Source organism: Phalangium opilio, unplaced genomic scaffold (assembly GCF_054372755.1).
Source record: "Phalangium opilio isolate 3A_F unplaced genomic scaffold, DU_Popi_V2 ptg000217l_1, whole genome shotgun sequence".
NCBI lineage: Eukaryota > Metazoa > Arthropoda > Arachnida > Opiliones > Phalangiidae > Phalangium > Phalangium opilio.
The window spans coordinates 951,764-976,576 of record NW_028324218.1 but is presented as its reverse complement, the minus strand read 5'-3'; the positions used below and the strand labels follow the sequence as shown (position 1 = coordinate 976,576).

General features: G+C 38.9%; 5 protein-coding genes across 7 annotated transcripts; all 5 read left to right on the top strand.

Moving 5' to 3' along the window:
* The first annotated feature begins 1,093 nt into the window (after positions 1–1,093).
* LOC149615430 (piwi-like protein Siwi) lies at positions 1,094–8,039 on the top strand. Its single transcript, XM_089857625.1, has 4 exons — positions 1,094–1,527; positions 3,794–7,123; positions 7,530–7,760; positions 7,824–8,039. Exons 2-4 carry the CDS (start codon positions 6,857–6,859, stop codon positions 8,037–8,039), a joined length of 714 nt encoding a protein of 237 aa, XP_089713751.1. The 5' UTR covers positions 1,094–1,527; positions 3,794–6,856.
* LOC149615431 (glycerate kinase-like) lies at positions 1,907–3,957 on the top strand. Its single transcript, XM_089857626.1, has 2 exons — positions 1,907–2,304; positions 3,650–3,957. The coding sequence occupies exons 1-2, from the start codon at positions 1,907–1,909 to the stop codon at positions 3,702–3,704; spliced, it is 453 nt and encodes a 150-aa protein (XP_089713752.1). The 3' UTR covers positions 3,705–3,957.
* Positions 7,996–9,874, top strand: LOC149615429 (uncharacterized). Its single transcript, XM_089857627.1, has 6 exons — positions 7,996–8,136; positions 8,207–8,339; positions 8,790–8,939; positions 9,011–9,145; positions 9,213–9,345; positions 9,417–9,874. The coding sequence occupies exons 2-5, from the start codon at positions 8,220–8,222 to the stop codon at positions 9,219–9,221; spliced, it is 414 nt and encodes a 137-aa protein (XP_089713753.1). The 5' UTR covers positions 7,996–8,136; positions 8,207–8,219; the 3' UTR covers positions 9,222–9,345; positions 9,417–9,874.
* Positions 9,875–14,224: 4,350 nt separating this feature from the next.
* LOC149615428 (piwi-like protein 1) lies at positions 14,225–21,759 on the top strand. Of its 2 annotated transcripts, none has more exons than XM_089857646.1 (13): positions 14,225–14,362; positions 16,560–17,076; positions 17,211–17,416; positions 17,497–17,803; positions 17,931–18,182; positions 18,249–18,535; positions 18,651–18,813; positions 18,908–19,090; positions 19,393–19,499; positions 19,580–19,768; positions 19,914–20,065; positions 20,132–20,717; positions 20,836–21,759. In XM_089857646.1, exons 2-13 carry the CDS (start codon positions 16,564–16,566, stop codon positions 21,098–21,100), a joined length of 3,210 nt encoding a protein of 1,069 aa, XP_089713772.1. In that variant the 5' UTR covers positions 14,225–14,362; positions 16,560–16,563; the 3' UTR covers positions 21,101–21,759. The 2 variants fall into 2 exon arrangements, with proteins under 2 accessions (XP_089713772.1, XP_089713771.1); XM_089857645.1 differs by having other exon boundaries at positions 18,642–18,813.
* Positions 21,760–22,318: 559 nt separating this feature from the next.
* Positions 22,319–24,813, top strand: LOC149615427 (uncharacterized). Of its 2 annotated transcripts, none has more exons than XM_089857237.1 (3): positions 22,319–22,669; positions 22,752–23,156; positions 24,132–24,813. In XM_089857237.1, the coding sequence occupies exon 2, from the start codon at positions 22,761–22,763 to the stop codon at positions 23,145–23,147; it is 387 nt and encodes a 128-aa protein (XP_089713363.1). In that variant the 5' UTR covers positions 22,319–22,669; positions 22,752–22,760; the 3' UTR covers positions 23,148–23,156; positions 24,132–24,813. The 2 variants fall into 2 exon arrangements, with proteins under 2 accessions (XP_089713363.1, XP_089713362.1); XM_089857236.1 differs by having other exon boundaries at positions 22,320–22,669; positions 22,752–23,160.

Here is a 24,813-nt window from a genome sequence, read left to right as displayed (position 1 = left end):
TGGTAATTTTGAGCTTTTTCGCTCGAAAAATCCAAGGAGCCAGCTTTTAACATGACCGGCTATGGGAGGAACACCGTTATTTTGCCATAATTTTGAAACTATTGGTGCAAACCTCTTGAAATTTTAAAGAGATGTGAAAAAACAACGTTTGCTATGTTTTGGAAATTTTGAAAAGTTTCCCTTCTTTTTTTTGTATAAATATTAGAACGAAAATTAGCCCTACTTAAAGGGCTTGGTCTTGGAACGGTTTAATAAGTTTTTCCGTTTCACTTGTTCGAATCTCTTAAAATTTTAGTGAGAGGCACATTGAACGGTTTTAAGTTATGATGCAAAGTTTCAAAGTTTTCAAAGAAACAATTCACTTCCAAAAAATTCATTAAAATTGTGCTTGTGCATAATCCTACAACCTATTTAGTCGCTTAGGGAAATTTTAGGAAAAGGACTATTCGTTTTAAAAGTTCGAAATTTTCCACAATAATTTAAAAACTTTAAATATGCCTTTCACTAAAATTTCAAGAGACTCGAACCAGTGAAGCTGAAAGAAACAAATTTAAACTGTTTGAGACTAAGCCATTAAATTATGGTTCATTTTCGTTTTAATGTTGTTACAAAAAGCTTTGTAAGAGAAAAACTTTGCACAAAAATACCAAACATTATTTTGCAAATCTCATTAAAATTTCAAGAGATTTCAACCAGTATTTTCAAAATTAGGACGGAAATGTTAAGAGTTAACTCTGATTTTTGACATAATTTTGCATCTATAGCCCGATCGAGTGGGCTGTGCGTCAACGAAATACTCCCTTAATTTTTCAATAGGATTAGTAAAAAATAAATTAGGGATAGGGTCACTGGTCCCAAGGACCAGTTTAATATTGTAGACGCTGGGGGTCACTGGTCCCGAGGACTAGTTTCAAAAAAATCCTTATTTCCAAGACTGAGCCCTGCAGGTTGAACACTTGAACCAAAGAGAATGTAGGGGAGGAGTGGAAGCTCCCCCGCTTGGTCAGGGCCGGAAATAAGCACAGGACACTGGACATTGTCCAATAAAATTTTAAAATGTCCAAAAAATTTTTAAAAACTAAGGGGGTCACTGGACAGTTTGACCAATAAATTTACCGAATTTTTGATAGCTTGGCTATGGAGAAGCGACACTATTTTTGCAAACTCAGTGGACAATGTCCTATAAATTTCTCATTCAAACAGGGGGTCACTGGACACTTGTCCCATAAAAAAGTTTTCTTATTTCCGGCCCGAGGGAGTTTCCGGCTCAGTCGCGCCACCTACGATTCCGTAAATGTCTCAAACGGAAATGCCTCGGTACTGCGCATTGAAGATGCGCGGTAGAAAAGAGCCTCTTGATTTTCCCCTCTTTCCACTCCTCCCCTATATTCTCTTTGCTTGAACTTTGCACAGTAATGGCCGCCACCGCCACGCCAAGTTATTAGCGCTATTTTTAGAGTTTGTTTAGCCTTTTAATTAATTTTCATTAATTAGATCAGTTTTTATCGCGTTTATTCCGGATTAAGGGTAAATATACATCACTATTTTATTGGTTTTTAATGTGTTTGATAAGCGATTACGATTAGATGGCTGTTATCACTCAGCCAAAAGCGGTTGACTAACCAAGGCTTAGTGAAGCAAAGATTTTCTGATTGGATTTCTTATCATAAAATAGTGTGTTACCACGAACTTTGTAGTGACGTCACGTGCTCTTATCTTATTTTCAGGCGACCATATTGGCAGTCGCGAGGTCGTCAGCTTGGGCAATACAAATTCGGGACCCAATATTGACGTCACAGTTTCCTCCCCCCCAGCTTCGCGGTAGCACACTATAGGGTTTAGGAACAAAAGAAGGGTGTATCGCCAGTCTAAACTTACAAACGTTTAACAATAATTTCTTAAAAAAATGCTTAGAAAAACGCATGTTCGGGATATTTTAAAGTACGGCACCGAGGCGGTTAAGTCCGATGTTTTGATGAAAAACTTTGTTAAACCTTTAGACCACGATAAAATTCAGGTAGAAAAACACGAATATCATTTGCGTAAAAATATCCATATCGTTGGATTTGGTAAAGCCGTAACTGGTATGTGTAGTGCCTTAGAGAAAGTTGTTAGCGAACATTTGATGGGTGGGATTATATCTGTTCCAATTGGAATGAAACAAAGCTACATTGTTAATAACCCCGAGAGCAGAATTGAAATTCACGAAGGCGATAAGAACAATCTTCCAGATAATGATGCCTCAAACGCTGCAAAATCAATTTACAATTGCGTTGAATCCCCATCACCAAATGATTTTAATCAGTGGTAGGGACGTTTAAATGTTTTAATTACGCTACTAGGGTCAGCAGCCCTAATTTGGAACAGCTCTAATTTGGAACACTTTTCTTAAAATGGTCATAACATAAGTTTGTGAGCTTCAAATAAATATTTTAAGGGCTTATTTGGAAGATTGAAAATCCCTCTATCCATATAACACGGCCTTAAGACTCTATCATAAAATCCAGAGAAGATACAAGCATAATTAGACAACCTCATATTTCGCATAATTTATTTTTTCCAAAATGCCCATGGGTCTCGGGACATAAGCTTTCACGGCCAATGGGAAAAACATAGGCTTACGAAAACAATTCCATTGAAAACTTCGGATCTTTCTCTTCAAATTAAACACTTTAAACGCCAGGTTAGGCCTAAAAATTATTGAGAAAACTCGAATTGAAAATATGTCCTCATTTGCCTAAAATGGAACACCCCGAAACACGAAAATTTACTCTATCTTTTTACTTCCATAACTAATGTTTTACTCACTAAAGGACAACAAAAAAGACCTTAGAAGATGCGTTGATTCATTACCTGCTTAATAATTTTGGTCCCGTAAGCGTAGATTAAGATGCAAAAAAGATACGGGAATTATTAGCCCAGTATCCAGATTTAGTCATAAACGTGATGCCAATTTTAGCTGATTTAGCATGTTTCGCCTAGTGATATTGGGTTTCAAACACCGTATCATGACTCACTTGATGTAAAATGAGGATTCGACACAATTACGCCACAAAAACTTAACAGTGTAGGTTACTTTGATCTAACTTTGTAATTATTTCACTCGAAATACCGTTAGAGTGCATTTAATTTACAATGTTTAACCGTAATGAACATGAGAGCGCGCCAATTTTTGGAGCTCTAAGCAGATGACACTCAGTGCCCTTTAAAATATATGTACAGGTATAAAAGGGTAAACGTTGGTCGCTAGATGGTCGTAGCACCGCTAACAAATTATATTTGCTTATTATTAGTTACAAAAACTCAGATTTTTTTGTATTTAAAATAGGGTGTTCCAAATTAGGACGGGGTGTTCCAATTTAGGACGGGGGCGTTCCAATTTAGGACGGACCGTTCCAAGTTAGGGCTGAAATCGACCTTTTCTAAAACTCATTTTGCAGGAAAAGTATGCGTCTTTGCAATCTGAAAATGGGTGCAATCGATCGGCAATAATTCAAACTTATTGTATTGGTCTGCTTGTTCACTTCAGTAACTTATTTGGTACTGAAAAATCTCACTTTCCAAAGAGCTTGAGAAAGAGTTCCAAGATAGGGCTACTGACCATAGTTATTGAAATAGTAACCGTCTGGTTGTTATTTTATATTTAAAGACGGGGGGGATATGGCTTTGTTGCCATATCCCAATCCTCCAGTAACTTTAGATGATAAGTTACTGGCTACTAAGCTACTTACAAGTCGTGGTGCTGATATTAAGGAACTAAATTCAATTGGGAAACGTTTATCATTGGTTAAAGGCGGAGGTTTGAGCAAAATTGCGAAATGCCAAGTATTTATTTTATTACAAACCTGGAGAGCCTCAACTATTAAGCTGAGTGACCTAACTGATGTCAAAAAACAAATTGTAAAACTGGAAATGGAGAACTCTTCTTATGTTGAAAGGAATTTAAAATTAGAAGAAGTAAGATCCTTAATATTTTATTTTCGCCTATTTTCACCTAATTTGATTAGATTAGAATAAAAATTAATTGACCCGACTATTTTATGAAATGAAGAAAACTGCCCAGCAGGGAAATTTGAAACTAGGGCTATAAGGTCTGGGGGATATTTTAAAAAATAGCCCAAATTGCCCGGGGATTTTAAAAAATAGGCCAAAATTGTCCGGGGATTTTAAAAAGTAGCCCAAATTGTCCGGGGACTTTGAAAATAGCCCAAATTGCCCGGGGACTTTGAAAATAGCCCAAATTGCCCGGGGACTTTGAAAATAGCCCAAATTGCCCGGGTATTTTAAAAATAGCCTAAATTCCCCCGGAGCTTATAGCCCTACTTTTCAAATTTCCCCCGGAACTTATAGCCCTACTTTTCAAATTTCCCCGGAGCTTATAGCCCTACTTTTCAAATTCCCCCCGGAGCCCAAATTGCCCGGGGATTTTAAAAACAGGCAAAAATTGCCCGGGGATTAAAAAATAGGCCAAATTGCCCGGGGATTTTAAAAATAGCCCAAATTGCCCGGTGATTTTAAAAATAGGCAATAATTGCACGGGGATTAAAAAATAGGCCAAAATTGGCCGGGGATTTTAAAAAATAGCCTAAATTGTCCAGGGACTTTGAAACATAGCCCAAAATGTCCAGGGACTTTGCCCTACTTTTCAAATTCCCCGGAGCTTATAGCCCTACTTTTCAAATTCCCCCGGAGCTTATAGCCCTACTTTTCAAATTCCCCGGAGCTTATAGCCCTACTTTTCAAATTCCCCCGGAGCTTATAAAAAAATAGCCCAAATTGCCCGGGGAATTCCCCCGGAGCTTATAGCCCTATTTTTCAAATTCCCCCGGAGCTTATAACCCTACTTTTCAAATTCCCCCGGAGCTTATAACCCTACTTTTCAAATTCCCCCGGAGCTTATAACCCTACTTTTCAAATTCCCCCGGAGCTTATAACCCTACTTTTCAAATTCCCCCGGAGCTTATCACCCTACTTTTCAAATTCCCCCGGAGTTTATAACCCTACTTTTCAAATTCCCCCGGAGCCCAAATTGCCCGGGGATTTTAAAAATAGGCTCCATCGTACCCAGGCAGTTAGGGTGGCATCCTCCCTTAGTGACTTTCTTCCGGTGTTGAGTGGAGTTCCGCAGGGAAGCGATCTTGGCCCTCTACTATTTGTCCTTTATGTTAACGATCTTCCGCAAGTTCTTACCTCACATCCCCGCTTATACGCTGACGACCTCAAGATCTTTCGCGTTATTAATAATTATGATGATGTTGCATGCCTACAGCGGGATCTTAACTCTCTCGAAACCTGGACACCGATAAATCCCTAGTCCTGACGCTCCAACGTCGCCCCACAGACTTATCTACTCCCTCACCATATTACCTCCACGGTCATAACATAAAGAGGGTCAATGAATGCCGCGATCTAGGTTTAATTGTCACCCATAATTTATCTTCGCGATCTCACGTTATGCATACGTGTAAGCGTGCTAACAGTCTCATATCTGTGATTAAGGCCAATTTCCCCGGTATTTCCCTCCCTCTCTTAACGCGCTTATTCCAGTGTTATGTGCGTCCAATCCTAGAATTCGGAAGTCAAATATGGAACCCCAGTACCAACAGGGATACTGATATGCTCGAAAATGTTCTTGCGCGTGCTTCCCGCATTCCTTCTGCCCTGCGCTCTAAACCTCGGGTACTCCGTTTGTCCGCTCTTGGCTGGGTTCCACTCTCTCTCCGTCGTACCTACCTCGACCTAGTGAGCCTTTTTAAAATCCTATCCCACTCCTCCCAGAAATATTTTTTATTTGCTTCCCATAGTAAGGGTACTAGAGGCCACAGCCGTAAACTTTTTCTTCCCCCTTCCCGTACCAATATCTTACGTAACTCCTTTTTCCTGATTACCTAGTTTCCATTACTTCAGTGAACCATTTTAAGAGTCATTTAAAATTATTCCTAAATATATAAACTTAAACTTCGCCCCAATTTCCTGTTATTATATTTATATTATATAACTCAACTCTGTTCGAACTTAACTACTGGAACTAGAACTTAATTTATTTTGAACTATAGGGAGCTAACAGTTCTGACACCCTTCTATCTCTTACTGTAGTTTCATCCCCCCGCCCCTAACGGTTGGCAACAGTATTCTACGGCTACGCGCAAAAATGCCAACCAGAGAGGGGCTGAGTGACGTCAGACTATCTCTTCCCCTAGCCAGTTGTTAGCTCCCTATTTAATCAATATGAATAATCTTTAATTTGTTTTAAGAAGTTTGAAATTAATTTATGTAGACTTGTTTTATTTTTTTCAACAAAAGGCTTGACATTAAAAATAGTTGACATTAAAGCTCGGGAAATTTTAGTAAAATTCAGGGATATTTGTGAGGTTTGACTAAGTTTGCTCTGAGGTGGGTGCCTCAAGTATTAAAGAACACTCCCCTTTAACCTTATTATTACTCTATGGGAGGAAACGTTTTAAACTTAGGGGGAAAAACCTGTCGGGGAAATCGGTATTCCTTGCATGAACCCACTGTGAAATTAACTTTAAATCCTGTTGAAAAATGGCCGATTCAGACAACCCTGTCGGAAGGTCGCCCGCGGACGTGCCAGGGGTCAAAAACCACCCGAACCAGCCAGACGTCCAACGGACGTTATCGCAATTACCACTCCGGCCAGCCAATTCCCGGCGGTAGTTCGCCCCCCTGTTGCCCAACCCCCTCAACCAGCGGGGGCTGGACGCGCCCTCCATCGAGGAGGTGTGACGTCAGAAGCTAGATTAGATGGGGCCGCCTCCGCCTCGGTACAAGCCATAACCACTGGTTACAGTAACAGTTGGCAGTTACAGTTGGCCAACCGGGTGGACGTGGCGCCATGAGAGGACGCCCACCCGCCAAGGACGAGGTTCATTGCCGACCCCCGAGCTGCGTTGATAAAAGGGGAACCGATCTACTAACCAACTACGCCAAAGTCACGTCCGCCTTTGGGTCTGACTTCATCTTCTATCAGTATCGCGTGGACTTTAGTCCGTCAATTGAATCGTCAAAAATGCTCTTTGATCATTTGGACGTCATTGGACGAAGTTTCGTTTTTGATGGCATGGAAGATCTGAAAACCACCACTACTCGTCTTCCAAAGGATGTAAGTAATTGGAAATTTCGGGGCATTATATGGGGGAAACGTGGAAAATTCGGGGCGTTATATGGGTGAGGTTTCTTTAATGGTTTTCGTTTGTGTTTAGGAGCTGATTTTATGGTCCAAATGCACAACGTACGACGAAAACATTCAGATTACCGTTAAGCATACTGGGGAGTTGAATGGGCGTCACCCTGAAGTGTTGCGATGAAACGCGGAAAAATTGGGGCGATGAAACGCGGAAAAATTGGGGCGATGAAACGCGGAAAAATTGGGGCGATGAAACGCGGAAAAATTGGGGCGATGAAACGCGGAAAAATTGGGGCGATGAAACGTGGAAACCTCGGAAATCGGTTTTCATAAAGTTTTATGAAATAATGGTATCTACGGCTTCTTTTTTCTTGTTTTGTAGCAATACGATATTACCATTAGTGATCTTCAACCTAAAGAACGAGATTTTCGTTCGGACGCTAAAGACGTCGTTTATTTGATTCCTGAACTGTGCGTCATGACTGGTTTAACCGACAACATGAGAAGCGATTTCAATTTGATGAGGGAAGTGGCGAAAACGACTCGCCCTGGACCTAGCAGCCGGGTCGAAATGGTTCAGAGCTTTATGAATCGCTGTCTTACCAACGCCAAGGTAAATTATGGTTAAATTTTAATTGGCGCGGTGCGTTCTTAACTAATTTAATTAACTATTCAGGTGAAAAGAGATTACGTGGTTGACCGCATTTTCGCGCAAGACGCCACACAAATGGATGTCTTTAAAGAAGTGCGAAAATGCGTAGAATATGTTTTAAAAGGCAACAACGTGTGTATTTTTGCTTATGGCCAGACGGGGTCAGGGAAGACTCACACCAGGCTGGGAAATAGCACACTTCCTCTGGTCCAAAACCAGTTTATTAATTGCTTGGACTAGTTTTTTAATTCAATAAGTGGGGGTTACTGGTCCTCGGGACCAGTTTATTAATTGCAAATCTATTGGACAGCAAAGGCTGGGACCAGTCCGGAGACCAGTAAATAATTTCAGACACTAGGGGGTCACTGGTCCAAAGGACTAGTTTAAAAAATATCCTTATTTCCCAGCCTGACTCACACAATGGAAGGTCCCCTGGCGGCGAACAATTTCGTTAGCGACGACCCGGATATAGGGGTCATCCCGAGGAGCATGCTAGAAGCATTTAAACTTTCCCAAGAAATGGCCCTTGATGGATGGAAGGTAACAAGTTCTAAGTTTCAATAATTACCGTAACGTTTAAATACTTAAGACCGTAGTATTAATGTTGTTTAATTTATTTTAAAGCCTAATGATTAATATAATTTTCACTAAAATTTAAGGAAATCGGGGAGATTTGTTAGGTTTGAGTGAGTTTGCAACCTCCCTAAGGTTTCTTATATTACTTCTGCTATCACTTATTGATATTGCGTTACTTATGATAGTATCTCGCTTACTGGTATTATCATGTTCGTATCACTTGTTCTTAATGTTATTTCTGGTAGCCTGTAACTGTCCACCGCAATTATCTTTGCGAGCCATGAAAATTGGGCCCCTTTCCTAGTTTTAAATTTTACGGTTACAAGCCTTTCACTTATTGTTATTATGGTATTGTTGCGTGAAGTCCTTTACATGTGTTATAAAACCTGGTTTTTCTTTTTTTTTTTTTTGCAGTTTGAAATCGATGTTAGCGCTTTGGAGATTTACGGCGATTCAATATTTGATTTGACGAGAACAGAAAAAGTGGCTTTGAATACAAATGAAAGAGGGGGAAAGATCACAGTGGAAAATTTAGCTGTACACAGAGTCCTCACAGCGAAAGAAGTAAGGCCACCAAACTGATGTCACGATGACACTCGTTTTTCTCGGTCTCAAAATTAAATAATTTATTTCAGGCCATGGAAATAATAGTTCAAGCACGGAAACAAAGGAATATTGCCCCAACAACTAAAAATGTTGCTTCCTCGCGGTCTCATTCCATATACATATTGAAGACCTCATTTAAAAAGCCTCGGGCCAAAGTTTCAAGGGTAAGTTTCTGGCATCATTATTTATTTTTGGTTAATGATCATAACTTTGGATTTCTTTTATATCTAGCTGCGTTAAATTGAGAAGTGAGAAACTTGGCGAAGGAAATTTGGTACAGGCACATAAAAACAAAACGGAAACGATTGGCATAAACCAATCATTAACCCATCTCGGGAATGTGTTGATGGCGTTATCACAAAAAGTAACACTCCTCTACTTTTTTTTTGTAACTCGTTTGTTTTATTAAAAATTATTTTGGGTATTTTCTATTAGGCGCGCCATATACCTTACTGAGATAGTCCGTTAACACGCGTACTGAAAAATTCGCTGGGTGGTAGATCCAGCTAGGATCTTGATGATAATCACAGTTGGTCCGGAGGCGGAAAACGTATCGGAAACCATCAACTCCCTGCGATTCGGACAAAAATAAATAAATCGAAAAACATAAACTTTTAACTTCTAAAAAAAAAAGAAACTTATGTTCCTAGATATTTTAAAAATTTTACCTTCTAAAAAAAAGAAACTTGTTTTTAGATATTTTAAAAATTTTAACTTCTAAAAAAGAAATCATTATTTTAATTAATTAATTTTAGTCTTAGGGTTAATCTTGATAATTATAAAATACCATGTAGCAATTTGTTAATTAATGACAAGTCATTTTTTTTTTCGAGTCAATAGTTTTAGACACTAATTAGATATTAATAAATTTTAAATTTTATGTGAAATACAAATATGGCTTGAAACTTGGTTAAAAAAAAAAACACGCGCGAGGGGCTGTGAATCAACCGGTTTTAGCTTCTTCAAATGTATTTGAAATTGTTAATTATGGTTTTCAATTTCGTCATTTAGGCCTAACTTTAAGGGTTTCTATCATTCATAACTCTTTTCGTTTCACGCGAGAGTTGCACGTGATAGAGGGCCCCCAGAGGTCGTATAATTCCTATAAAATCCTATATTTTTAAAACTGTCCTATAAAATCCTATAATTATGGTCAAAATCGCCAAAAATCCTATAAAATAATATAATTTTTGAAATTTGGGCGAATTCTAAGCAAACCATCGGTTAAACCAGGATTCGGGTCTATAAAATATCATGAAATGGGGATGGTTTCCCTCGTATTGTATCTTAACTAGTTAAAAATAGCTCGGTATATTATGGTTCTGATAACAGAACGTTCAGTGTGCACCACCATTTATTTTATTGTCCTATATAATTCTATTATTCTGGAAGCCCCTGTTTGTCACAGCCCTAAGTTTTTAGTATGGTTGGATGGGGGGCAAATAGGAGTATAACATACTCAAGGGGCATACCCGTATCTCTAGTAATAGAACCAGAGTTATGAGCCTCCAAAATTGCGTGTAATGCTTTTCCTATGGAGGGGAGTATGTTTATGAACATTTTGCTTAATTACTCGGCCCCTGTTTGTCGTAGCCCTAAGTTTTAAGTATGGTTGTATGGGGGGGGGGCAAATAGAACTATAACATACACAAAGGAGATCCCCGCATCTCTAGTAGAACCAGAGTTCTGAGCCTCCAAAGTTTAGTGTAATGCTATCCTATGGAGGGTATGTTTTTGAACATTTTGTTTAATTACTCGGCCTTTGTTTGCAGTACAGGTTCTTTAAAACAAAATAAAAACTAATATTTTAGTGTCCTATATAATCCTATAATTCTGGAAAAACGTCCTATAAAATCCTATATTTTTATGAAAAAAATCCTATAATTCCGATAAATATTTTCAAAATTCGGCTGGGGGCCCTGTGATGTACTGTTGTTTCTTTTTCATTGTTTTGTAGGGCGCGAAACATAGACATTATAACACTATTAAAGCCTAGACAAACTATTGGGGAAAGCGGTCCTTGAACGTTTTTGTGAGGGATTTTTCGCTTCTCCTCCTTCGCATGCGTGATAGGGTGAATGACTGGTGGCGCCCCCTATCGACGAGCGAAGGAGTTATTAATAAGGAGTAGTGGCACTCTATGTTAACTCCCTATAGGGCATAATAAGTCAAACCCTCGGAGATGCCATTACTCCATTTTATACGAGCTAAGAGCGGAAAAACGTATTTTTAAATTTTACACCTGTAAAATCTTTTAAAAAACACTTGGAACTTGTATTTCTACTTACTTTCGAGGAAATACCACCGTTTTCTGAAGGTAAGAGTCTTTTTTTATACATTTATTAGTAATAAAAACATTTAAGGCGAGCTAAGCCTTGGTCTTGTAAAACACCGCAGATTAGTGATTTTGAAAACGACGCTAATCCTCGCGCTAATCACTAATCTGCCGTGTTTTACAAGACCAAGGCTTAGCTCGCCTTAAATGTTTTTATTACTAATAAATGTATAAAAAAAGACTCTTACCTTCAGAAAACGGTGGTATTTCCTCGAAAGTAAGTAGAAATACAAGTTCCAAGTGTTTTTTAAAAGATTTTACAGGTGTAAAATTTATAAAATACGTTTTTCCGCTCTTAGCTCGTATAAAATGGAGTAATGGCATCTCCGAGGTTTTGACTTATTATTCCCTATAGAGAGTTAACATAGAGTGCCACTACTCTAAGCTCATCCTTATTAATAACTCCTTCGCTCGTCGATAGGGGGGCGCCACCAGTCTTTCACCCCATCACACATGCGAAGGGGCGAATGCCCTAAAACCGTCACAAAAATGACTCTCAACTGTTCCTCTTGTATCTCTATGGCGCGAAACGCCTTGGAATGACGCCTTGGCCAAATAGATTTTGAATATAAATTAGGCTTAGCTATGTGGTTTTGAAAAACGTTTATTGTGTTAGAATCTTAGTTATCTTACCTCTACAGTGAATATTCGTTGTTTTTTATTTGAATTTTAAATATATATATTGTTATGTTTATACCTTTATGTACTCCTTTTGAAAGTTGCGGTTTTTAAAAGAGGCGCCAAATTCCCGGAGTTTTCATTGGTTTTTTAGTTTTACCCAAAATCGCCAGTAAAAGTTGACTTTTTAAAATGTTTTTAGGCTTAAAAAATCATTATTTTTATAAGTTAAACGTTCATCTGAGCAATTTTGGTGAAAATAAAAAGTAAAAAGTTATTTTAACTTCTAATTAATAACATATATAATTTTTAAATACGCGGTTGAGAATGAGCGGGAAATATCCACCAATCAACTGTTTGGTTGTGTTTTCAGTACTGCGCGCGCATCACAAGACAACTGTTTCCTGGGGAGGGGGCGTGATCTCACCCGTTTCGGTTACACGTGACGCTGTCAGCAGTGTGGGAAATAAGGATTTTTTTAAAACTGGACCTGTGGCCAGTAGAGCCTAGGTATTTTAATTAAAAAACTGGCCACGGTGCCACCTACCACTTTTAGCCTCAAAAATCAGGCTTTCGTAATTTAGGGCCAAATTATCTATTTTGGACAATATTTGCTAGGGCGTAGGCTTAGTAGGTTAGTTTTTATAGTTATGGGTATTTAAAAATATTGGAGTCTTAAATTATGAACTATAAGTCTTTATTGAGTAATACCAGAAGTATATAATATATCTCTTCGAGAGAAGTGTACCACAAAGCGGGGTAAGTGTAACGTCACTCTTCCCAACATCGGATCATTTAGAGCAAGGTTACTAAACCGAATCACATACACGATAAATAGTTCCCTCATCATTACTCTATTAGCGTTTAAATATTTGGCAAGACGCGCTTGTGCATTTTGTCCCATGTCAAGACGAGGTTTCTGGGGTGATTGCTGGGGATTTAGTGCCAAACAATTATAGAATCCACCTTACGGTGCGATGCCCATTTGTAGTTCGATGAGCGGGAAAGCAAACTAAAAGGGTGAGCCTGGGAAGAATGACGTTACATAACTAAAGCATTAAGAGGATACAGAGTGGCATCCTTCTTCCATTATCCCCTTCTGGTAATACTAAATTAAAAAATTCGACCCGTAGGGAGGGAGTTGACACTCCATTGTTATCTTCCCATAGACCCTAATACAGTGAAAGGCAGCAGGCTGCCTTTCCCTAGAGACCAGACCCAAACAAGACTACGGAGAGATTATCTTCCCTTTAGCCATGCTTTAGCTAACTGCAAAAAATCACTTCATCTACAGATTCTACACTGTGTTGAGCGTAGACAGACATACGAAACCCACCCATAATCCCACTCCCACATACACAATTCAGGCCAAGCAAGCAAAAAGCATAGAAGCAAAGACGAGACAATTTTAGGGATTAACATAGTATTTATTTAATGATCCAAAATCTTGAGGGGGAAAACTTTGAATTAATTAAGTGGCCACCAGGGCCAGTAGACCCCAAAGCGTTTAATTTTTAAACTGGCCCAAGTAATTTTTAAACTGGCTATTGGCCTGTGAAAGTGCCTTATTTCCCACACTGGCTGTCAGTGATCCCGCGCTGGCTAGCTTTATCATAGCCCACTTGATCACGCTGGCTGCACGCGCTATAGAAGCCCGCTCAATCGACCCTAAAAATGAGAATAACATAGGTTCGGTCTAAAATTCAAACCCGTCTGGTTTTAACATGGGCCTCTATGGGAGAGGACCAGTTTTTTCAACGTTTTTGACAATATTAGTGCATCTACTGGTTCAAATCTCTTGAATTTTTAATGAGACGTGTATTGAAAGGTTTGATATTATCCTGTAAAATTTAAAGTCTTCAGCTATAATAGTTTTTTTTTATAAAAAATAAAAATCATCACATAGTAGAGAAATTGAAGGGGCAAAATTCACTACTATGTGATGATTTCTATTTTTTATAAAAAAAACTATTATAGCTGAAGACTTGAAATTTTACAGGATAATATCAAACCTTTCAATACACGTCTCATTAAAAATTCAAGAGATTTGAACCAGTAGATGCACTAATATTGTCAAAAACGTTGAAAAAACTGGTCCCCTCCCATAGACGCCCATGTTAAAACCAGACGGGTTTGAAAGTTTAGACCGAACCTATGTGACGCGCCGTATTCGCGAGTTAACATGTAAAAAAATCGTTTGGACGGGCTTCTAAAGCGCGTGCAGCCAGCGTGCGTGATCAAGTGGGCTATGGCTTTATTAAAGAGAAGACACTGACGCCGTGCCCATAGAGTAACGTCGTAACTCGTAAACGCGGTCGAGTCGAGATAAGAAGAACAAAGAAGTAAAGAACGGATTCAACTGTACGCGTTAAGTCGTGTCGAATATTTTCGGCTTCCATTTCTTAGATAACGAATAAAAACGTTGAAGGTATGTAATGAATGTTTAATTATTAAGTTATAGAAGATTTCTGATAACGAATAGTGAAGCCAGTTAGGTTTAGGACTTAGCTCCCACGTGGTCTATTGTCGGAATTAAGTGTTACTCGGGTTCAGCTTCGGTTGTCACCAGCGTAAAGCTAAGCCTAGGTTAGTGCGTACTGACATTAGACAAAGGAAATTCTAATTTTACGGAGGGAAATCTCGGGGTTTTTAGATCGTGATTTCTTTTGTCTCTTGTCAGCACTTACAAAGCTGCGTTTTTAGAGATCTACCTTTGCGCGTACTGACAACGGAGTATAATCCTACAGCGTTAAAACAAATTTCCTCACGCGGCTTATTCTTTATTCATGGTTTTAACTCAAACTCAAACTGGAACTAGAACTGTTTGAACTTAGCTCTAACTCTAACTCAAACTGGAACTAGAACTGTTTGAACTTAGCTCTAACTCTAACTCAAACTGGAACTAGAACTGTTTGAACTTAGCTCTAACTCTAACTCAAACTGGAACTAGAACTGTTTGAATTTAGCTCAAACTCTAACTCAAACTGGAACTAGAACTGTTTGAATTTAGCTCAAACTCTAACTCAAACTGGAACTAGAACTGTTTGAATTTAGCTCAAACTCTAACTCAAACTGGAACTAGAACTGTTTGAATTTAGCTCAAACTCTAACTCAAACTGGAACTAGAACTGTTTGAATTTAGCTCAAACTCTAACTCAAACTCAAACTGGAACTAGAACTGTTTGAACTTAGCTCAAACTCTAACTCAAACTCAAACTGGAAATAGAACTGTTTGAACTTAGCTCTAACTCTAACTCAAACTGGAACTAGAACTGTTTGAACTTAGCTCTAACTCTAACTCAAACTGGAACTAGAACTGTTTGAACTTAGCTCTAACTCTAACTCAAACTGGAACTAGAACTGTTTGAACTTAGCTCTAACTCTAACTCAAACTGGAACTAGAACTGTTTGAACTTAGCTCTAACTCTAACTCAAACTGGAACTAGAACTGTTTGAATTTAGCTCAAACTCTAACTCTAACTCAAACTGGAACTAGAACTGTTTGAATTTAGCTCAAACTCTAACTCAAACTGGAACTAGAACTGTTTGAATTTAGCTCAAACTCTAACTCTAACTCAAACTGGAACTAGAACTGTTTGAATTTAGCTCAAACTCTAACTCTAACTCAAACTGGAACTAGAACTGTTTGAATTTAGCTCAAACTCTAACTCAAACTGGAACTAGAACTGTTTGAATTTAGCTCAAACTCTAACTCAAACTGGAACTAGAACTGTTTGAACTTAGCTCAAACTCTAACTCAAACTGGAACTAGAACTGTTTGAACTTAGCTCTAACTCTAACTCAAACTCAAACTGGAACTAGAACTGTTTGAACTTAGCTCAAACTCTAACTCTAACTCAAACTGGAAATAGAACTGTTTGAACTTAGCTCTAACTCTAACTGGAACTAGAACTGTTTGAACTTAACTCTAACTCTAACTCAAACTGGAACTAGAACTGTTTGAACTTAGCTCTAACTCAAACTCAAACTGGAACTAGAACTGTTTGAACTTAGCTCTAACTCAAACTCAAACTGGAACTAGAACTGTTTGAACTTAGCTCTAACTCAAACTCAAACTGGAACTAGAACTGTTTGAACTTAGCTCTAACTCAAACTCAAACTGGAACTAGAACTGTTTGAACTTAACTCTAACTCAAACTCAAACTGGAACTAGAACTGTTTGAACTTAGCTCTAAATCAAACTGAAACTAGAACTTAATTTATTTTGAACTATTTAATTAATCAATATGAATAATCTTTAATTTGTTTTAAGAAGTTTAAAATTAATTTAATTTATGTAGACTCGTTTTATTTTATTTTTTTCAACAAAAGGCTTGTAAGGTAACAGGGTTCATACAAACCTGGAAAACTCAGGGAAATAAATAGTTGACTAAAACTTAGTCAAAACTCGGGAATTTTTAGTAAAATTCAGGGAAATTTGTGAGGTTTGACTAAGTCTGCTCTGAGGTGGTTGCCTCAAGTATTAAAGAACACTCCCCTTTTCATTACTCTATTTATGGGGGAAAAACGTTTTAAACTTAGGCAAACGTATGGGGGAAAAACCTGTCGGGGAAATCGGTATTCCTTGCATGAACCCACTGTGAAATTAACTTTAAATCCTGTAGAACAATGGCCGATTCAGACAACCCTGTCGGAAGGTCGCGAGCACGCGCCCGCGGACGTGCCAGGGGTCAAAAACCACCCGAACCAGCCAGACGTCCAACGGACGTTATCGCAATTACCACTCCGGCCAGCCAATTCCCGGCGGTAGTTCGCCCCCCTGTTGCCCAACCCCCTCAACCAGCGGGGGCTGGACGCGCCCTCCATCGAGGTGTGACGTCAGAAGCTAGATTAGATGGGCCCGCCGTTGCCTCTGTCCAAGCCATAACCACTGGTATGGAGGCAGTTACAGTTGGCCAACCGGGTGGACGCGGCGCCATGAGAGGACGCCCACCCGTCAAAGTCACGTCCGCCTTTGGATCCGACTTCATCTTCTATCAGTATCGCGTGGACTTTAGTCCGTCAATTGAATCGTCAAAAATGCGTCGAGCCATGCTCTTTGATCATTTGGACGTCATTGGACGAAGTTTCGTTTTTGATGGGATGGAAGATGTGAAAACAACCACTAGTCTTGAAAAAGATGTAAGTAATTGGAAAATTCGGGGCGTTATATGGGGGAAAACTCGGGGGAAATTCGGGGAATATATGGGAAAAATATAATGACTAGTTTTGTCCCGCTAGGTGTCTTTAATAATGGTTTTCTCGTTTGTGTTTAGGAGATGATTTTATGGTCCAAACGTAGAACGGATGACGAGAACATTCAGATCACCGTTAAGCGTACTGGGAAGTTGAATGGGCGTCACCCCGAAGTGTTGCGTCTAACGAATACTCAGCAAAGAAAGAACTTTTTGCATATGGGTTTTGTCGCCATGGGGCGTAATATGTTTGATAAAGAAGCGGCACTTCCAGTTGTACAATACAAGTAAGAACCTTTTTAGTTTGCGGTGGCGACCTTGGGATTAGTTGTTAAGGTTGGTCTTGAATGGCCCGTTTTCTTTTCAGGATTGAACTATGGCCTGGGGTTTTGACCGCCATTCGCATGTACGAGAACAGCCTGTTGATGGTTGTTGACGTGATTCACAAGGTCGTTCGCATGGACACTGTTTTGCAACAGCTCCGCCAACATTACGCTAGAGATAAGAACAATTACCTTCAAAATTGCTCAAAGGAATTGGCCGGTTGCATTGTCATGACGTCTTACAACAATAAGACTTACTCCTTGGATGATTTTGACAGCACCAAGTGTCCAACTGATACGTTCGAAACGAGGAAGACCGCATTGATCAGTTACATGGATTACTATAAGAAGGTGAGGAATTCTCAAAGCAGGCTTTATAATAAGGTTCATACAAGTCGGGGGGGGGAACGTGGAAAACTAGGGAAATCAGTGTTCATAAAGTTGTATGAAATAATCGTATCTTTTTTGCGTTTTGTAGCAATACGATATTACCATTCGTGATCTTCAACAACCATTGATTATTTGTCGACCTAAAGAACGAGATTTTCGTTCGGGCGCTAAAGATCCCGTTTATCTGATTCCCGAACTGTGCGTCATGACTGGTTTAATTGACAACATGAGAAGCGATTTCAATTTGATGAGAGAAGTCGCTAAAACTACCCGTCCCGGACCAAGAAGTCGGGTTGAAATGCTGAAGAGTTTCATGAACCGCTGTCTTACCAACGCTAAGGTAAATTATTATTGTTAATTTTAATTGGCGCGTCGCGTTCTTAACTAATTTAATTTAATTATTCAGGTAAAAGAGGATATGGAAAAGTGGGGGATCAGTTACAGGAGCGAACCGTTGCAACTAAAAGGTCGCGTAGTCCCCCAAGAAAAAATCATTCAAGGAAGGTCGGAGTTCACAGCCAAAGACGGAGATTTCGGAAAGGACATGAGGAGTAAGCCCATGCATAATCCTCGTCATATGGACAAGTTCGCCATGATTTCCACTCAACGCGATCGTCCTAATTGCGAGGAGTTGTACGAGACGTTCAAGAGGGTTTGCGGACCTTTGAAGATGAATGTCGCCGCTCCAAAAATGTAATTTTATTGATTTTTTAATTCTTTAGTTCTTACTTTTAATTTGTAGGCTTCGCGTCGCGTCTGCATAAACTTTTATCTTACAGTACTTACTTTTAATTTGTAGTATTCTTAGACTAGACATGTTGCGATATAAAGCTGAAAAAGTTGACCAGTGTGAACATGTAATTGAAAATTTAAAAATTAAGCTTAGTGACTTTCAATATGTCAAAAAACAATTGAAAAAATCGGAAATAGAGAACAGCACCTATTTTCAAAGGAATTTGAAATTACAAGAAGTAAGATCCTTAATATTTTATTTTGGCCTATTTTCGCCTACTTTGATTAGATTAGAATAAAAATTAATTGACCTGACTATTTTATGAAATGAAGAAAAATGCAGAATTGGAAAATAAGGTCCGAATGTCCAAATTAAAATTAGAAGAGTTAAATATGAGACTCTTTGAGGAAACTCAAAAAGCCTTAAAATTTCAATTGGAGGCCAAATGTTTCAGCGAAAAACTGGAGCTGGCAAAGCAGAAGGTTATTGATGAAGTTAATTTAGAATTCGAAGAAGTAAGATCCTTAATATTTTATTTTGGCCTATTTTCACCTACTTTGATTAGATTAGAATAAAAATTAATTTATGAAATGAAGAAAACTGGCCAGATGGAAACGTCCAGATTTTTGGGAGTCGGGTAAACTTGGGGTCCTGCAAAATCCCCAAAATTAGCTTTCGGGTCCAATTTGGGTCTTTGTTTTTCCTTAAAGTCCAATAAAAAAAGCTAGATTTCAAAGCTGAGCCATTATCCCATAATAATTCATTCCAAGCTATTAATAAACTGGTTTTTGACCCGTAAACCTGTCTTATTTCCTAGCCTGCTAATACCAGCGTCGGTGCGGATTCGCTGGAAGAACTGGATATCTTGGAGGAAACCATATTAGAATTGCCACAAAAGAAAACCAATTTGAAACAAAAAAGAAGGTCCCTTAGCGTCGGTTCAGGGCTAGCGACAGTAAGTGAATTATTTTAATTAATTTTTCTATTTAATTTATTTAAGGAAGGTCGGAGTTCACAGCCAAAGACGGAGATTTCGGAAAGGACATGAGGAGTAAGCCCATGCATAATCCTCGTCATATGGACAAGTTCGCCATGATTTCCACTCAACGCGATCGTCCTAATTGCGAGGAGTTGTACGAGACGTTCAAGAGGGTTTGCGGACCCATGAAGATGAATGTCGCCGCTCCAAAAATGTAATTTAATTGATTTTTAATTAATTAATAGTACTTAATTTTTAATTTGTAGTATTCGCGTCGCGTCTGCAAAAACTTTTATCTTATACTTTTAATTGTAATTAATAATTAATTAATAATAAAATTTAATTTTTAATTATTTTAGTATGAGCGTCAGTGACGACAGAACTACGTCATTCCTCAACGCTATCAAAGACGCGATTAAAATGGGCGCCACCCTTATCGTGGCCATTGTGCCAAATAACAAAGCGGATCGTTATGACGCCATCAAGAAACTTTGTTGCATCGAATGCCCTGGTCATTATTTAATTTAATTAAGTTAATTAAATTAACCTCGTCAATTATTAACCATTTTTTTAACAGTTCCTTCTCAAGTCGTCGTAAGCCGAACATTATCGAAGAAACAAATGTTGATGTCAGTGGCGACTAAAATCGCCATTCAGATTAATTGCAAGTTAGGAGGGGAGGCTTGGGCCCTGACCATTCCTTTGAAACAAAGGACCATGATTTTGGGCATTGATACTTACCACGATTCCTCGGTAAAAGGGAGATCGGTCGGCGGACTCGTTGCTTCCATGAATGAACTATTCACCTGTTGGGCGAGTCGAGTGGCTTTCCATAATAATCGGGAGGAATTGTCCTCCCAGTTGAGGGCCAATTTCGTCATCTTGCTTAAGAAGTACCATGGAATTAATAAGGATACGCCTGATTTGATTATCGTTTATCGCGACGGACTTTCCGATGGAGAGTTGGAGTATGCCAAGGAGTATGAGGTGAAACAGTTGCTGGCTGCTTATGCCGATGTTACCGGAGGGAACAAAGTTCCTAGATTCGCTTTTGTCGTCGTGAATAAGAGGATTAGTACGCGTTTCTTTACCAATGGAAGGGGACAATATGATAATCCGCCGCCTGGGACTATTGTTGATACCGAAGTGACCAAACCGGAGCGGTAATTATTATTTTTCATCATTTCTTCATTAATTAGCGGGTTCATACAAACAGGGAAAACCTTTCTTGTTATTGCTTTGAACTTAATTGGTGGTTTTGTTTTAATTCTTCTGTTTTAGATATGATTTCTACCTGATCTCACAAAGCATTCGTCAGGGTACTGTCTCTCCGACACTCTTCAATGTTATTGAGGATACAACTGGTTTGAAACCTGATCACATGCAGAGAATCGCTTACAAGTTGACCCACATGTACGTCAATTGGCAAGGAACCATCAGAGTCCCCGCTCCTTGTCAATACACTCATAAATTGGCTTTCTTAGTCGGCCAATCCTTGCACAGAGAACCCGCTGATATTCTCTGTAACCAGTTGTTTTTCCTTTAAAGGACGACCAAAAAAAAACAATCGATGGTATTGTCAGATAAGTACTGCTACTTAACTGTCAGTTAAGTACCATCCTCATTTCCCCTTTTTTATTTTTTAAATGAAGAAAAAAGTTCTTTCTTCGATAATTTTTCCGTTTAAAATGTTCCTATTTCCAATTTATTAACGTAAGGTAAAAATCGGGTGTTTTTTTGTTTTCGGTTTAAAACTTAAGTCAAAATATTGAGTCACTGACTTCCCTTTCCCTCCCTGATTTTTTTACAATTACATTTTGATACTTTAAAAAAAAAAAAAAACTCATTTTTGAACGAGTCTCCTTCTCCGATACTTCAGTATTATTTTCGGTTATTTTTCTATAAACATTCCAAATATGGTCATTGATCTTAATTTTGTTTTTCAGTTTTATTTAGTGATTTTTTTATGTTCCTGTGCATGTTAATAAGACTTAACACATTAAACTCAAAATATTAAGTGCCTTAAAAGTTAAAACACACACCAAAAGAGTGCCAACTACGAACTTGTCAAAATCAAAAACTACCTCGTGTATTATTATTGTTGCCAAATACTGAAGTTGTTGTTCGGAGTTTTTTCTTCGATAATAAAATTTTGTTTGTGTTTATTGTAAAAACTTTAGTAAAGGTTAAAAGTTTCATGAAAAATCCGATTTCTTAATTAAAAATTAGGCCTAATATCCTCGTGGGTTAATGACAAAGGCTTAGCGAATAGTTAAACTGTTTATATTTATATGGGTTAATGACAAAGGCTTAGCTAATATTGTATGTTTTAATATAATATATAGTTTAAATCACAGAATAGAATAGGCTTAATGAAATCTATTATTCGGTCATTCAACAGCTGTAATTAATTAGTCTTTTATTCTAATTAGTAGATAATTAGTTCGTAGCCAATATCCGCGCGAAATTATGAAATTCGGAACAAAATCTTAATATTTTAATATAATTTACATTACATTACAGAATAGGCTTAACCGTATCCGTCATTATGTCATTCTACAGCTGAGACTAATTATTCTATTACTCTAATTAGTTAATTAGTTTCTACTTTGAAGCCAATATCCGCTCGGAATTATGAATCTTAACTAATATAATAAATAATTTACAGATTAGGCTTAAGCTTAACCATATTTATTATTTTATTATTCTACATTTGTAATTAATTAAGACTCATACTCTTAATTTAGTAGTTAATTAGTTTCTATATTGTAGCAAATATCCGCGTCTAATATTTTAATATAATATTTACATTATAGTCGGAATAGGCTTGTCTATAAATAATGGGAGTTAACTTTTGACTTATCTTATCTCGCTATTGTATACAATGTTTCAAGTCTTTAACTTTATAGCCAATAAGATAAAAGTTTATCGCTTCCGGCTATAAGATATGTCCATGATTCTAGTTATAGTTTGCGACTAGTACTCAGTCCAAACCGGACCTATCCCGGCCCTCCGCCATTTTAATTTATAACGTGGGACGCATGGGATAGACGTACCACGTCAGTTATACCAACTTACCACCAATAAATCTATTATTTATAGTTTTATAATCTTCGTAAGTTAATTAAAATGAAATTTGATCATAATATAATTTATTAAATTAAGCTTATAAGCTGTAATTGCTTTTAATTTTTTAGAGTTAAAGTATGGATAACAATCCTCCACCGGCGGCGGCGGTTCCGGGACGCGCTCGAGCGAGGGCAAGAGGTCAGCCTCCAGCCGAACCAGCTCGTAGACCCACTGATGTCCCCGTTATGGCACAAGTACCTGTTCCACAAGCGGTTGTTGCGGCTGCACAACCCTTAATTACATCAGGCTCAGGGAGAGCTTTACACAGGGGCGGAGGAGCGCAATCTGTACGACCCGCCGAAGCGTTCTTAGAAGCTGGAATGCAACAAATCTCTTTAGGAGACCGATCTATTGGTCGCGGGGCAATGCGGGTACGACCAGCCGCTATGGCTGAAGCGAATCTCAGTCCAAATATAAGATATCAACGGAGGAACCATCGTCTAGCCATTGGGTCCAGTCATTAGTGGCACACAGTAAGTTTGTAAGGCAAGAACGGCGGGGGAGGAAACCATGCTGGGCTGGGGTGAAGAAGGAGGTACGATCGAGGAAGGATTTTAACTGTTCATGGACCAAGTGTTCACATATTTTGGAAACTTGGTTAAGGGAACTAATGGGGCGATAATTGGATGGGTCTGTTCTGGAGCCCTTTTTGTGTATGGGGGTCAAATTGGCTTCTTTCCACACCGTAGGAACACGACTCGTGTAAAAAGAATTCGTAATAAGGAGATAAGTGGGAAGGGACAACGTGGACACGAGTTGCCGCAAAAGGTTTGGATGGATACCGTCGGAACCCGGGGATTTGCAAATATTCAATTGGGAGAAGAGTCGCGGAATGTCGCAAGGGTCACACACGAAAGAGTTGAGGGTTTGAGGAGGGGCAATAGGTATTGGGGGGGACCGGTAAGCTAGGGCAGGCTAAGGACTGAACTGTAGAGGCAAAATAGTCGTTAAGAACGGTAGCAGCTTCGGGAACTGTGGTTGTGCGAGAACCATCAGGATAAGTTAGTTGGAGGAGTTTGAAGTGACATTTGCGGAAGCTATTTATTTGGGAGTAGAAGGACTTAGGGTTTTTATGAATAAGCCGTACAAGTGAGTTCTCGTAACGACGCCGTTCATTGCGATAATGTGTAGTGTGCGCGTTGCGAGCCGCACAATAGTCGCCACGAAGTTTTATCAATGTGGATGAGGAGGCTGCACGTTTCTTTGCATTGCGTAAACGAAGCCAGGCCTTGGCTTTGTAAGAGCGACTTAAGTGGGTGCGCTGAGCTACCGAGACAGTTACACGTGGTTTTTGAATATAAATTAGGCTTAGCCATTTTCATTTATTTATGGGTTAGATTTCAGGGTATGTGGTTTTGAAAAACGTTTATTGTTTTAGAATCTTACCTTTACAGTGAATATTGTTTTTTTATTTGAATATATATTGTTATGTTTGTACCTTTATGTAGTTGCGGTTTTTAAAAGAGGCGCCAAATTCCTGGAGTTTTCATTGGTTGGTTAGTTTTACCCAAAATCGCTGGTAAAAGATGGATTTATAAAATGTTTTTAGGCTTAAAAAATCATTATTTTTATAAATTAAACGTTCATCTGAGCAATTTGGGTGAAAATAAAAAATAAATAGTTATTTTAACTGATAAATGACGTATATAATTTTTAAAATACGCGGTTGAGAATGAGCGGGAAATATCCACCAATCAACTGTTTGGTTGTGTTTTCAGTACTGCGCGCGCATCACGAGACAACTGTTTCCCGGGGAGGGGGCGTGATCTCACCCGTTTCGGTTACACGTGACACTGTCAGTGATCCCGCGCTGGCTAGCTTTATCAAAGAGAGTATAGGCCGGGAGTGTGGCGCACTCCTGTAAGCCAGGCTTCTGGGCGGCAAAGTTTGAGGGAATACGACACATGTCGGCGATCCTACCCTATAGGTGCCGACTGTCCCGTGTCCGCCGGAGGTGACTTACCCCAATTCCACCTTCCGTCACCTCCCAAGTAAACCTCATTTCCTTCCCTGTTTACACACATACGACCTAGCGGCCCCCGTCAGTGTTGGGCCGCGTAGGGTCTCACGCTCACTTCTTCCTGGTGCTCAAGGCCTCACGGCTAAGCACTAGTGTACGTTGGTGGACAA

Excerpts from the sequence above, each read along its gene's own strand:
- LOC149615431 (XM_089857626.1), top strand. The coding sequence starts at position 1,907 with ATGCTTAGAAAAACGCATGTTCGGGATATTTTAAAGTACGGCACCGAG. Across the intron at positions 2,305-3,649 it reads TCACCAAATGATTTTAATCA|ACGGGGGGGATATGGCTTTG; the intron begins GTGGTAGGGACG and ends TTATATTTAAAG.
- LOC149615430 (XM_089857625.1), top strand. The coding sequence starts at position 6,857 with ATGAGAGGACGCCCACCCGCCAAGGACGAGGTTCATTGCCGACCCCCG. Across the intron at positions 7,124-7,529 it reads CTACTCGTCTTCCAAAGGAT|CAATACGATATTACCATTAG; the intron begins GTAAGTAATTGG and ends CTTGTTTTGTAG. Across the intron at positions 7,761-7,823 it reads GCTGTCTTACCAACGCCAAG|GTGAAAAGAGATTACGTGGT; the intron begins GTAAATTATGGT and ends TTAACTATTCAG.
- LOC149615429 (XM_089857627.1), top strand. The coding sequence starts at position 8,220 with ATGGAAGGTCCCCTGGCGGCGAACAATTTCGTTAGCGACGACCCGGAT. Across the intron at positions 8,340-8,789 it reads TGGCCCTTGATGGATGGAAG|TTTGAAATCGATGTTAGCGC; the intron begins GTAACAAGTTCT and ends TTTTTTTTGCAG. Across the intron at positions 8,940-9,010 it reads GAGTCCTCACAGCGAAAGAA|GCCATGGAAATAATAGTTCA; the intron begins GTAAGGCCACCA and ends AATTTATTTCAG.
- LOC149615428 (XM_089857645.1), top strand. The coding sequence starts at position 16,564 with ATGGCCGATTCAGACAACCCTGTCGGAAGGTCGCGAGCACGCGCCCGC. Across the intron at positions 18,183-18,248 it reads GCTGTCTTACCAACGCTAAG|GTAAAAGAGGATATGGAAAA; the intron begins GTAAATTATTAT and ends TTAATTATTCAG. Across the intron at positions 18,536-18,641 it reads AATGTCGCCGCTCCAAAAAT|TATTCTTAGACTAGACATGT; the intron begins GTAATTTTATTG and ends TTTAATTTGTAG.
- LOC149615427 (XM_089857237.1), top strand. The coding sequence starts at position 22,761 with ATGGATAACAATCCTCCACCGGCGGCGGCGGTTCCGGGACGCGCTCGA.